Source organism: Delphinapterus leucas, chromosome 1 (genome assembly GCF_059928025.1).
Source record: "Delphinapterus leucas isolate spDelLeu-1000000601 "Yukka" chromosome 1, BTC_Dleu_Yukka2, whole genome shotgun sequence".
Taxonomy (NCBI): domain Eukaryota; kingdom Metazoa; phylum Chordata; class Mammalia; order Artiodactyla; family Monodontidae; genus Delphinapterus; species Delphinapterus leucas.
Genome location: NC_143129.1, coordinates 30,353,150 through 30,366,444, shown reverse-complemented (window position 1 = coordinate 30,366,444; position 13,295 = coordinate 30,353,150). Strand labels below are relative to the sequence as shown.

Genomic DNA, 13,295 nt, shown 5'->3' with positions numbered 1-13,295 from the left:
ATCATTTATTCTATAAGAAGAGATTCATTCACTTGTATGTTGACGGTTTTTCTATTTCAAGAAGACCTTATTAAAAAGTACTCATTGGCAACTTTGAGGTATTGTAGGTAGAAAAGTAGAAAACGATTTGAATGAAAATTCTCCCACGAATATGTCACTGCTACCAGACAATATCAATACTTAAAATGGATGCCTTTAGGCTTTAGGGCTTAATTCTTTAGAAGAATTCTAGTTGAGAAGGACTGATCCAGCTATATGGTAACGGGTGGGGTGGGGGGACATAAGTACCTGGATGGTGGCTGGCCTAGAAGGATAGGAACAAAGTTAAGAGATCAATAGAAGGAAAGAGGAAAGTAAAAATCTGAGGCACAACTAACAGGCAATATAAAAAAGAAGATGTGAGTGGGGAATAAGAGACAGGGTTTTATAAGTTCTGTTTTGACATGTTTAGTTGGATGTGAAGAATGGATCACAAATATAGATGCGGGGACTAGGACAGAGGCCATCTCTGGAATGAATGAGCTAACCATGAGAATGAATCCCAATAAGAACAAACAAAACCAGGGCCCCAATGAACATTCCCAGAACTAAATAAAACTATCCCATTATCACATTCAATCCTCACAACCGACCCTTTGCAGAAGGCATAAATGTATTATTCCACTCACAGGTAAGGAAACAAGAGGCTCAGTCACAAATGTTAAATAATTTATGAAAGGTTACAACTAGTGACAGAGCTGGGACTTGAATCCATGTTGGTTGGATTCTAAGATCTATGCAATTTTCACTATGCCAGGATGTTTACCAGGAAGAAGGAATGACACTAAAGGAGACAAAAAATTCAAGGCAACCAAAGCATGTTTGCCGTATACGTCTCAAAAAATACAGAGGTAAACATTATTCAGAGACTATTCATACTAGTTACAACTAGAGACCTTTTTTTGTATGTCTGTCTGTTTTGAGAGCTGGATCAAAATACAAGGGTTTCTTATTTTCTTAATCTATTCAATTCTTGAGTTCTACACATGGCAATCTGGAGAGCAAGACATACCTCATATCTCATACAGACCTGAATATATTCCACAATTAGTATTCCAATGAACTACAGAAAACAATACCTGTCATATATCTTAAATCAAGATGAATCTTAAATCAAGTATTCACATGGTATATAATAAGAGTACTTTTAACCAACCTTCATTCATGCCTTCCTCCCTGTCACCATGAGATCGAAATTTCTCTACAGTTTGGCATCCCAACAGTTTGGTATTACCAGTCTGGCCCCTCAAAGGAAACATGCCACCTGTGAGGTCCAGTGTATATCTTTCTTCACAGTACTCTAACCCCTGAAATAGAAAATGTACAGCAATCTATATCCTAATAGGATTCTAGGAAAAAGTCATTCTAAAATTAAATGTTCTCCAAAAGAGTTTTCTTACAATACAAAGAAAACAAAAAAGTTAAAAGACTGAAGAGGACAAATTATTGAAAAGGGTTCTAAAATTTTATATAGCATAAAACACAAATAAAAGACTAAATTTAGTCTCCCAAAAATAATTACCAAGAAATCTTCTAAAGCTGTTACTGAACACGGGAACCTTCATGCACTACTGGTTGCGGGGGTAAACTGGACCTAAGCATTAAAATTATATATACGTATACTCTAGACCAGCAAACCTACTTCTGTGTTCTCACTGAAGTTCTTGCTCTAAAACAGTAGTCCTTAAATTTTTGTTCGCTGATCCCTGTAACAATCTGACAAGAGCTATGAATTTTTCCCCAGAAAAATGCATACAGTTGCCCCTTGCTGTCCATGAGGGACTGGTTCCAGGACCCTCTTCGGATACCAAAATCTGTGGATGCTCAAGTCCCTCATATAAAATGGAGTAATATTTGCATATAACCTACGCACATCCTCCCGTTTACTTTAAATCATTTCTAGATTACTTATAATACCTAATACAATGTGAATGCTACGTAAATAGTTGCTGTGGCACGGAAAACTCAAGTTTTGCTTTTTGGAACCCTCTGGAATTCCCCCCCCCCCCCCGCATATTTTTGATCCGAGATTGGTTGAATCCACAGATGTGGAACTGGAGGATTGGGGGGGCGGGGGGAGGGACGACGCAGACACTGTGATCATGAAGATGCCACACGTAATTCAGGGGCTTCACAAATTCCCTAAAACCCAAACACACACCCTCAAATACTAGGTTAAGAAAGCCTGTTCTAGAGAAGTTAAATGTGATGGCTAACCAAATATGGCTATTAGCAGGACCCCACTATTTCCTCAAGAATTCAGCCAGAAAAATAGTCATGTAAAACGTAGATGCATTTACCCTCTTTCACAATTGCAAGCGACAAGACTATAAAGTCACCCCATGGCTTACTGCTTGTTATCTTAGAGCAAGAAAGTGGGGTTATTTTTCCTGGCTACCAATTAGGCCACAAGTTTGTCTTGTCTAATCCCCTCATTTTAGAGGAAAGTGACACCTGAAGATTTTAAGATTGCTACCTTGGTAAAATACCAGTCTCCTGATCCCTAATCTAATACTTTTTACATTATATTACGAGTACAGTATTAACTTGAATAGAAGAATAACATTTCAATATCTCAGTATCTTAAAACAAAGACTTAAAACAGGCAAACAATGAACAAAATGGTACTCTGAACCCATACTACCGTTACCATTTACCTCATATAAAATTTGTCCTGATGCCAAACACTTTCTGTCACCAAAGGCCAGCTGAAGCAGATGCAAACTCAAAACATCCCCTTCACTGAAAGAAACAGAAATTAGCTAAGGAGAAATACTGAATATCATATTAATGCATTAAGCACCTTTTATTGTCCAAATAAATTTAATCTGCATACAATATTGAGTGCATGTGACAAAACTGAGGTCACTGTAAAGAATTTAGTTTTACTTGGCTGTTTTCACAAAATGTAGTCCTTTGAAATAATAACTGATTTAATTATTTATTGATTCTAATTAACTAAAGCTTACGTTGCTTGCATATTTTAGGTGACATCTTATGTGCCTGAGACTGTAACTCTTTACCTAATATTCCTTCTCCCTTTCTTCAATAGGTGTGCTTTACTTAGGCAATACTGGAAGAAAAAATAAATGGGATACAAAAATTGTTCAGATAAACGTCCCTTCTCATTCACCACATGGAGCCTCCACAAGGCACATTACTCAAGCTGCTGCCAGCCCACATTACACTCAGATGGATGGAAATACGGATTTCACTTAATGAGGAATATCCCAATAGCTGTCTCTATATTTTTATTTCTATTTTCCTCCAGGATTGACAAAGTGACAAATCAATTCTTCCTTCACTGACTTACTCACTAAAGCTAAGACAAAACCTCAAAGTGAAGACATCTAACACAAAAACCCAAGCTGACCACAATTCATGTACGGACTTGGGAAGAGAAAGTATTAGGAACAGTTATCAAATCATGTCATTTATGCCACAGACTTAACTGTTTCATTGATCATCAAAGAAAGTACTAAACACCAATGAAAAATAAGAGAAAATCAATACTTACACTGTCCTAGCATTGCAAATGAACAAGCTTAACTGGTTTGAAATTAAATTGAAAGGAAAGATTTCTCACAAGCTATAGCTGGAATAAAATTAAAGCTTATGAAAGATGGAAAAATTAACTGAATTAACCCTAGGAATATACTGCAAAAGGCAAGTAGAGGGACTAGAGAACACAGTACAGATACATACACAACAAAGAGAAAAAAGGAATGAGATTATAAAAGAGAAAAAATGCTCTCATGAGAGAACATAGAAGGCCATAAAAACTGCCTAAGGAATAAGAAATTGCCTACTCATGTGTATTGGCTTACTCTCTGAAATAACACCTAAACAGGTCAAGTAAGCACAATTTCTTCTTACTGATATCTCAGCATGACTCAAACATGCAGAAATAATCATTTCCCTTTTAAAGTCATTTCAACTACCACTTTCTAATTCACTGAATTTGTCACTTTCACTAAAAAGAGACAACACAGTACAAAGCTTTGCAAAAGAAATTAACTGCTACTCCATTCCTGACAAATATTTAAAACCACATGTATCACACTTACCTATCTTGTGTAGACTGAACAGCCCACAAGTAACAGCAATTACGAGGATCATTCTCAGGTTCTTGAAAAGTGACAGCATATACAGGAACTCTTCCACCTTCCAACTGTGTGTAGTATCTATAACAGGCACAAAAATCAGTACACTTCATACTTTTAAGTTATAATTTCATGAAAAGGAAGAAGATGCCTCATGTAAGAATCTGGGTTAGAGCAACTGCTGCTCATACAATCATCTTATCTTCAAAAGTACACAGGGTACAAGACATCAAGACAATGAGCATGGCACCCCATCTCCCAGGTAGAACTGGGAAGGGTTAAAATTACTAAAGCACATGCATATACACATGCGTGAACTAGTCCTTCCAGGCGTGTAAACATATTCCACGATGTACTGTTCCCCAATAACAGGTACTCTAGAAAGAGATGAAATACTGCCACAACATTCTATTTCAGCTGCTTGGGTTTAGAGTCAATTTCCCCATTACGACAACAGAATGAGTTAGAATCTGAAGAGTTCTCACAAACCCTTTGGAAAATCATGATCAGTGAAGGATGATAGTGCTAAAGAAAAAGCCAGGTTCTCCAGGCACTCCTTTGGGAGCTATGCAAAAACAAGAGCTGATAAAAAGGTATCAACAAAGAGAGTTGAGATGGACTTCCCATAGGGAGCTACTAGGCAATAGCATTGCCACTTCATCACTGGCACTTTGCAGAAAAATTTGACTTTGAGGAGGTGCAAGGACCGTTAATGTTTACTTAAGGGGCTAGTAACACTCTAATATCATCAAAGAACCCAACAGTAAAAAATGGGTATAGATGAGAATCTTTATTTTCTACCTCTCTCTTTTTCCTTCACTTCAAACTTGGCAAATATTTATAACCAAACACAGCCAAGTAGGTACCAATTTGTTGGTGAGACGAACTGAGCAGAAAGTTTGGAAGGGTGAATATTTTGTTGACTCATTTGCAAGACAAATTACTCAAGAAAATATTCCAATATTACTTGGAAGAAAAAAGAAGAAATAAATATTAAATTGACAACTTAAGAGACAAATAGGTATCTACTTAACTCTTAACAGAGATTAGACTTAAAACCTATAGTGCCTTACCTCCCTCAATAAAGAGTCAATTCCTCAGCAATTTTAACAACATAAAGATTAACAGAAAAGTATCAATATAATTATACTTGGGGGAAGTTTTTGACAGCATAAAAAATTTTTAACACAGTATTTTGTAACTTTTTAAAAATGCTTTTGTTTTTCTGTGAACTGAGAACTACTACTATTAAACTACCTTACACATATGGTTATGTAGAAAAGTACTTCTGAAGGAATTCATACTATACAAATATGTAGTTTATCTTAATATAGTCATAGTTACTAGCAAATTGAACACCACAATGACTGCAATGCCTTTATTTCCCCTGGCCGAGCCACACTGCTTGCAGGACCTTAGTTCCCCGACCAGGGACTGAATCCGGGCTACAGCAGTGAAAGCACAGAGTGCTAATCACTGGACCACCAGGAAATTCCCTGAAATGCCTTTTAAATATACTAAATCAACCGAAATTCATGTGCTAGGTCACTCCTTTATTATACAAAGTTATAATTTAATGCAATGGAAAATTACATAGTCATTCAATCATTATCCTATCTTTTCCTGTTTATGTTAATTTTTAAATATTAGTAATTGAGAACAAGTTACATTCACAAAGAAATTACCAATAATCACATAATCGAAGAGAAAAAAAGTTGTACTTACTCTCTTTTCATGCTTTTCATATTCCAAAGTGCTAGATACCCATCAGAAAAACCAACAGCAAGCTGATTTGTCCGGTTTATGTAACTAAGGGTTGAAACAGCTGTTCCTGATGGGCTTACTAATTGAAAACACAGATGGCGTCCCTCTTGCATCACATTTTCTCTGATGTGTGGTACTTCAGCTGGGATACCAGTTATAACTTCAAGGTCTAAAAAATAAGTAAGACAAGTAAGATTAACGAACTATAAACATCATAAAAGCAAGTGTGTCGCCCATTATTCAGGCAGCAACTGAAAACTACTGGGGTCAATTAAAATAAGATTAGTGATAACAAAGCATACTGAACTATAAAATAACCGCCTTTGTTTTAAATGCTATAATTTTCGAAGTATATTTAATTGTATAATTTCTTAAAAATCTCATAGCACACATCAAATATTATCTAAAGTAGACTCTTTATTTTAAAAGAATTAAACAATTTCCTTAACAATCATAAATAAAGCTGATGGTTTCTTTATTCAAATTTACAACTAACAACCTAAATATTCCCCTTGGAGAATGGCTGGTTCCAAGTCAGAAGCAGAAAATATATAAGATGAGCCTGGCACATCCTGTGCCAGAAATCTAGGAAGCTATCAAAATCTGAGGGGATGTGTCAGACTACATGAAGGTGCCTTCGTTAGCAAAAACAGAACATTTTTGAGCATGAGAAGAAAATAATGAAAATGAATAAAACACATTAAGTACAATATATAAAACCCCATGGGTTCCTGCCCTCCTTACTTACAAGAGACCTTAATGAATTGAAACACTGAAAGTAGGTGAGTACCAGCTTCTTACTCTGAAAATTAGTACTTAAAGAAATAGTAATATAAGCATTTATTCTCCCTTTTCTGTACAAACTGTATTTCAAGGTGAACAAATAGCCCTAGTTAATCAGAAAATTATTCTTTAGATTAACAGAACTTTAAAATCATCTTTTTTTGCAGCCCTAATGACACAAGAGACCTAGGCAACAATCTCAGTGGATGAAACAAAGTATGGTTTTTCAACCTTGGCTCCACTGACATCTTGGGTCAGATAATTCTTTGCTGTGGGGGCTGTCTTGTGCTTTATAGGATGCTCACAGCATCCTTGGCTTCTATCTACCAGACGCCAAGTAGCATCATCTCCCTCCAGTATTAATGGCCAAAAATGTCTCCAGATATGACCAAAAATCTAGAGGGCAAAAAATCACCCAAGAACCACTGGTACAAAGGTTGATGGATCATGCTGTCGTCATCTGAACCCACTGATCACTGAACATGAAACAAGACACCATGTGCCTCCTGCTGTGATACATCATGAAATACCCAGCACTTCTGAAGTATACTTGTCAAGTGTTAAATCAATCTAATCAGAGCTAACTTAACAATTGCAGAAAATACAAAATGTAAATGACATCACATGAAGACACACAGATAATTCCAAAATGTGGGGCATTTTACCAGAAACTAACATCTTCAGCAAGTCAGTGGCACTAAAAATAAATAAATGAATAAGGAGAGGATAGAGGGAGGACGGCTCTAAATTAATAGACATGAGACGCAAACTGTCAAATGTAAGTCCATATTTAATGTCGTTAACAGTGGTAAACCACATCATGATTATGTAGTAAAATAACTGTTATTTGCTTTAGATTAGTACAGAGTAAAAAAGAGAGAAGGGTGACTTCCCTGGTGGTCCAGTGGTTAAGACTCCGTGCTCCCAATGCAGGGGGCAAGGGTTCAATCACTGGTCTGGGAACTAAGATCCCGCATGCCACACGGTGCAGCCAAAAATAAAAATAAAAAAAAAAAAAAAAAAGAGAGAGAGAGAAGGGGGGAAAAGGGAAATAAAAGAGAACAGATGCACATATGGGTAAATTCTGAAAACTGACTTGAATTTAGGTAACAGGTTTGTGGGAATTTTTATACTGGTCTATCTACTTGAAGATGTTTGAAATGTTTAAATAAAAAAAAAATTCAGGCCCATTCATTGATATAACTGTTGTGCAAGAGCAGATTCCCTCAATGCTGTTATGAAGGGGGAAAAAATCCTATCACATTGTACTTGAATGATTACCCTCCTAATCCATTCTGCTTCTGATTTTTTCCCCCAGAAAAGAGCAAGTGATTACATTTTGCCAAAATAACTAGTTAATAAATGGAATACTGTAAACTTATTCAAGAGAATAAAGTAGACTCTATATGCACTGATATGGAAAGATGTATAAGAAAAACTGTTAAGTTTGAAAAAGTTGCAAAATAGTATTTATAATATGTTTATCATGTTAGGAACTTCATTTTCTACGTTGTGTGTGTTTCAGTGAAGTCTAAATAGCTGTAATTATAAATTACTTCTGTAAACAAAAAATTAATTTTGCATTAAACCCCAAAACTCAACTTTTTGTATGCTATAAAATTCAATGGCTTCCTAATTCTCAGAATTGAGAAACTGATTCTGATCTTTGATTACAATCCAGAGTTTCATTATAAAATTACCCTTGTGTTGAATTTAACTACTAACTATTGACTCCTGAAATAAAGCATGTTTCAACTCTACTATTTTGATCTGAAGAGTTTTAATTATGAATACAGGTATTTTAATTAGCCTTAGACCTATAGCGATATCATCTACAAAACACTCTGGAACAAAACTCCATCAAGACTAATTCCTTCATCAATTTTCTACAAAGAGCAGTTAAATCATTTCTAATATTCTACAAATTCATTTTTAGTTACTGTTATTTATACTAATCAATTCTTTTCATTTCAACTTTACCCGGGATTTTATTAAGATCAATCAGATCTTAATACATATCAAATTTCCAGGTATAGTTTCCATCACTATGAGAATTTTTTTTTCCTTAAGTGCATGTGTGGCCATTATTTCTACCAAATCAAACTTTTTCATGTCATATTTTGCAGATTTAAATTTTGATCAGATAATCTGGTTCTTCAGTTAATTTCTGGTCAAACATAATTTTTACCACTTGCAGTTTTAATCGGTTTTATTACATACCAACAGTTCTTATTATACTCATTATAAATTGGGACAAAATACTGATTATTTGTATCTATTTCTTAGCTGATCCATAAATAAACAGATCTGCACTAATATTACAGGACTATTTTTTTTTAAGATTTATTATTTATTTATTTATTATATTATTTATCTTTGGCTGTGTCGGGTCTTAGTTGCGGCATGTGGGATCTTCATTGAGGCACACGGGCTTCCCTCTAGTTGTGTGTGCAGGTTTTCTCTTCTCTAGTTGTGGCGCACAGGCTCCAGGGCACGTGGGCTCTGTAGTTTGCAGCACACAGGCTCTCTAGTTGAGGCGCCTGAGCTCAGTTGTTACAGGGCATGGGCTTAGTTGACCCGCAGCACGTGGGATCTTAGTTTCCTGACCAGGGATCAAACCTGAGTCCCCTGCATTGTAAGACGGATTCCCTACCACTGAACCACCAGAAGTCCCAAGAGGACTATTTTAAAAATCAAGAAGGTCCTCAAGGAATAGTCCTTTCCTGAAACTTTATTGGTAATACACACATTTTTAGAAGTTTTTAGGTTAGCTCTCCTCCCTACATAAACCAATCAAGTAAGAGTCTCATAAATCACAAAAATAACAAAACAAAAAACACTTGAGGAGTAGATTTATAAATATATGCATTAGTATTAAAGGGGGAAAATTATCTCTCTTCACTTAAGTAGCGTTAGTTCTATTTTAGGATGTTATTTTGTGAGGGAAGACTTTTAAATTACTGTTATTTATTGCTTTATTTCTATCTTGGGCTTACTGTAGGAACAAGATTTTATACCTTTCAGCCCTTCTTCTGGCATTTACTTAATAACTTGAATATATTATTCAAGTGTATATCTGGAAACATACCCCTATCTCTTTCAAGACCTAGTCTATAAACACTTCATCAATAAAGTAGAATAACTCATGCAAAAAAATCTCCATAGTGCCCAAAACAATAGGAGCAAACATTTTTTTAAAAAAAGATACATAAAAAAGTTTCTATATAACATTTTTTGACTATTAAAAAAAAATCAATCCATTGCATCAGAATACTCAGGTGCTTAATTTCTGGTTTCAAGCAAAGAATGACTAATTAATTACCTGATGCCTCTACTTCATTCTGATTGCATGACACGTCATCCAAACACAGGTCAATAAGAAGGATCTGTCCAACATCAGTTACCACAGCTGCCACACCAAAAAGCCATCGCAGACTTGGGTGTAAATGCTGAGTACTTGCGCTGGCTCCCCCATGATTAATTATAGGTTCAATAGCTGTTACCTAGAAGGCAGAATATATCATTTGCTTTTCTTATACAAAGTGAGAAAACACAACAAATTTTGAGGCTAAAGCATACAGATGTTAACATTTTCCAATACAGAATCATAAATCTGCATTTGATACTTGCAAATCTGAATAACATAATGAAATGTTCAGATATAACAAGAATTACATGGTGCAGTTAGAATAATAACTGATGTTTATCAAGACTTTACTATATTCCAGGCATTATGCTAATCAATTCACAATAACCCTTTGATATCAGACTATATATAATTATCTCTGTTTAAAGACGAAACACCCTGAGGCTTAGAATAGCCGAGTTATTCAAGTCACACAGTCATTAAGTATAAAACTGAAACCTAGATTTTTCTCACTTTAAAACTCTTAACCAGCTACTGTATAAGTATATAGCCTCTTCTCTAAGGAAGACTAAAAATAAATCATTCCAGATAAATTTACTGTTTACACTTTTTTAAAAAGGTCTTTTATGCCCTAAAGCCTGAAGAGGTCTAACCTTCTTTAAAAGGGCTACATTATAACGGACTTCACACAAAGCTTTGGCAGTAACTGGATCACTGACATTTAACAAGGACTGAAATTACTTAAAGAAAATCATACTGTAGCTACATTATGGAGTTGTATTTTTCCTCTTCATCTCATGAGTCAAATTTTAAATGTCTGTACCTAATAGTCTGTATTTTAGTTTACACTTAGCTTTCCTTCTGTTTCTTATTAATTCACAAAAATTAATTAGGTATGATATTTGATAATTAAGTATTTGGTGATTTCTACTATAATACTGATGAATATCCTAGAAAGAAAAGAGGAAATTTGCTATCAATGGTTTACGTGTTAATGTAAGGTTAAAGTTTGTTTCAGGTTGTAATTTATTATTACAGACAAAACCCTGGCTTTCTCAATATTTCATTAGTACACAAAACATTCCTTAGTGTTTCTAATTCTGAAAGCTGTAATTTCATGGATTGTCTTCCTTTTCTAAATTATGTAATAATGTCTATAAATACTAAAGCATGTTCTCTTTAATTCCTTCAGTGAAGGGTAAGGGATCTGTTTGCATTCCTCATATAAATACTATACATGAAGTTATCGACAATGCTACCTTAATTAATTTTAAAGTGAGGCAGTTAAAAACAAATTTAAGAGGGGATACTGTGCCCTAGTCAAAAAAGAGCTAGTTGACTGAACTCCTTTTGAAGGTATCTATCACTCCTCTCCCAATCTTTTCCTTCCCCTATATTCCATGTGATATCAACCATTCGTCCAATTAAGCAACCAATAATTTATCTAATTCTTATTCCTTCTCAATTACTCTTATCCAAATGATCAACAAGTCCTGTCCATGTTACCTCTGGAATCTACTTTGAATCTGTCCCATCTTCTCCATTTCTAATGCCACTTCCTCGGTTCAGTCCATTATCCTTATTTATCTGAACTACCCCAACCAAATAGCTTTTTACACTACAATTCCACTTTAAATTTAAAATGATTTCACCACAGACTTTAAGAGGAGGCCCCTAACTGCAATTAAGGCCATTCACAATCTCAATCCTCACCATTTCTGGCACTCACTTCCTCCTTCCCTTCTCTCCCGCCATTCTAAATAACATTAGTTTTCCAAATGTTCCATACTCTGTGACTTTTTGCACTTTGGTCTCTTTGCCTAAAATGTCCAACCTTTTTGAACAGAAATCATCCAGGTGTTCTCCACGTTTCAAGTGCTAAAATTATCAAAACACTTATTATATTTATGCTATCATCCTATAATCTGTCTTCTCCCACTAGACTACAAGCCTTTTTGGACAGCGTGGACCAAGTTCAATTCATCTACTTACCCCCAAAATCTAGCACATAGCTTGATTTACAGTAAGCACTCAATAAATTGCCAAATAATTCTGTCTTTAAAATCATCATCACTGGCAAGTACATATAAGATACCAGGCTATAAATTACTTCAGACCCCACATTAGCCCACTGGGTTGGCTTCCTCACTATAAAAACATTATTATTTTGTCATTAAGCTCCCTTTTAACTTTAAAAATTCTATTCTATGACAATATACATTACATACATATATATGCATACATAGTTACATATACTTTTGTGTGTAAAGTGCATACTTCTTTCACACTGGTAGAAAAAGAATTCTACTCTTCCATGATTTTTGTCTGTGTGTATTTGTAAGTGTATACATTTTCTCACCATGTAAAAAGAGCAGTAATAAATCTGCTGAAGAAACAACCTGAATTCAAAGAACTTCTATAATTACTACTGGATAAGATGCCTGGCATATCAAGGCATACATATGTTAGAATTAATAAATGGTGAATATAAATGAACTCACTATTTAAATATATTATTCACATCTTAAATGGTAATAAAGACATATTTTACATACTGCTGCAAGGCTACAGTCTCAAATTAAAAGAGAAAAAAACAGGCAAGGAAAAAATGGCATAGTAATGAATATAATATTTTTATAAACTTGGTATCCTCATAAAACACAACTGGATGTAAGAACAAAACTCAGATGATACTTTTCATATATAAGAACACTACATGTCATCACTATTTTTACTCTAATTTTCTAACCAAGAATAAGGAAGTTGTATTTTAATTTTTTTAAAGTTTCATTGATTTACGTTGTGTTAAATTCTTCTGTACAGCAAAGTGACTCAGTTATACATATACACAGATATATATTCTTTATATATATACACATATTTTCTTTTCTATTATGGTTTGTCACAGGATATTGAATACAGTTCCCTGCGCTACACGGCAGGACCCTGTCGTTTATCCATCCTGTACATAATAGCTTGCCTCTGTGAGTATCAAGCTCCCATCCCTTCCCTCCCCTACCCACCCCCCCCACCCCCAACCCACCTGCGGCAACCACAGTCTGTTCTATCTCTGAGTCTGTTTTTGTTTCATAGATATGTTGATCTGTATCATATTTTAGACTCCACATATAAGTGATATCATATGTGGAGTCTAAAATATGATACACTGAAATATTTTAGAGTCTAAACATTAGACTGTCTAATATTTCTGACTTACTTTGCTTCGTATGATAATCTCT

At 34.9% G+C, this 13,295-nt stretch overlaps 1 protein-coding gene across 10 annotated transcripts in view; it reads right to left on the bottom strand.

The window, feature by feature from the left end:
• AHCTF1 (AT-hook containing transcription factor 1) overlaps positions 1-13,295 on the bottom strand; it is an 80,846-nt gene that overhangs the window by 51,208 nt on the left and 16,343 nt on the right. For all 10 annotated transcript variants that reach the window (XR_016392166.1, XM_089907614.1, XM_089907620.1 and 7 more), the window contains 5 exons: positions 10,012-10,192; positions 5,868-6,075; positions 4,107-4,223; positions 2,697-2,781; positions 1,196-1,346 (listed from right to left, as the gene is read on the bottom strand). Coding sequence is in view for 9 of the 10 variants with exons in the window: in XM_089907614.1 (XP_089763740.1) it covers positions 1,196-1,346; positions 2,697-2,781; positions 4,107-4,223; positions 5,868-6,075; positions 10,012-10,192 (742 nt within the window). In the remaining variant the exon portion in view is untranslated. The remainder of the gene's footprint in view (positions 1-1,195; positions 1,347-2,696; positions 2,782-4,106; positions 4,224-5,867; positions 6,076-10,011; positions 10,193-13,295) is intronic.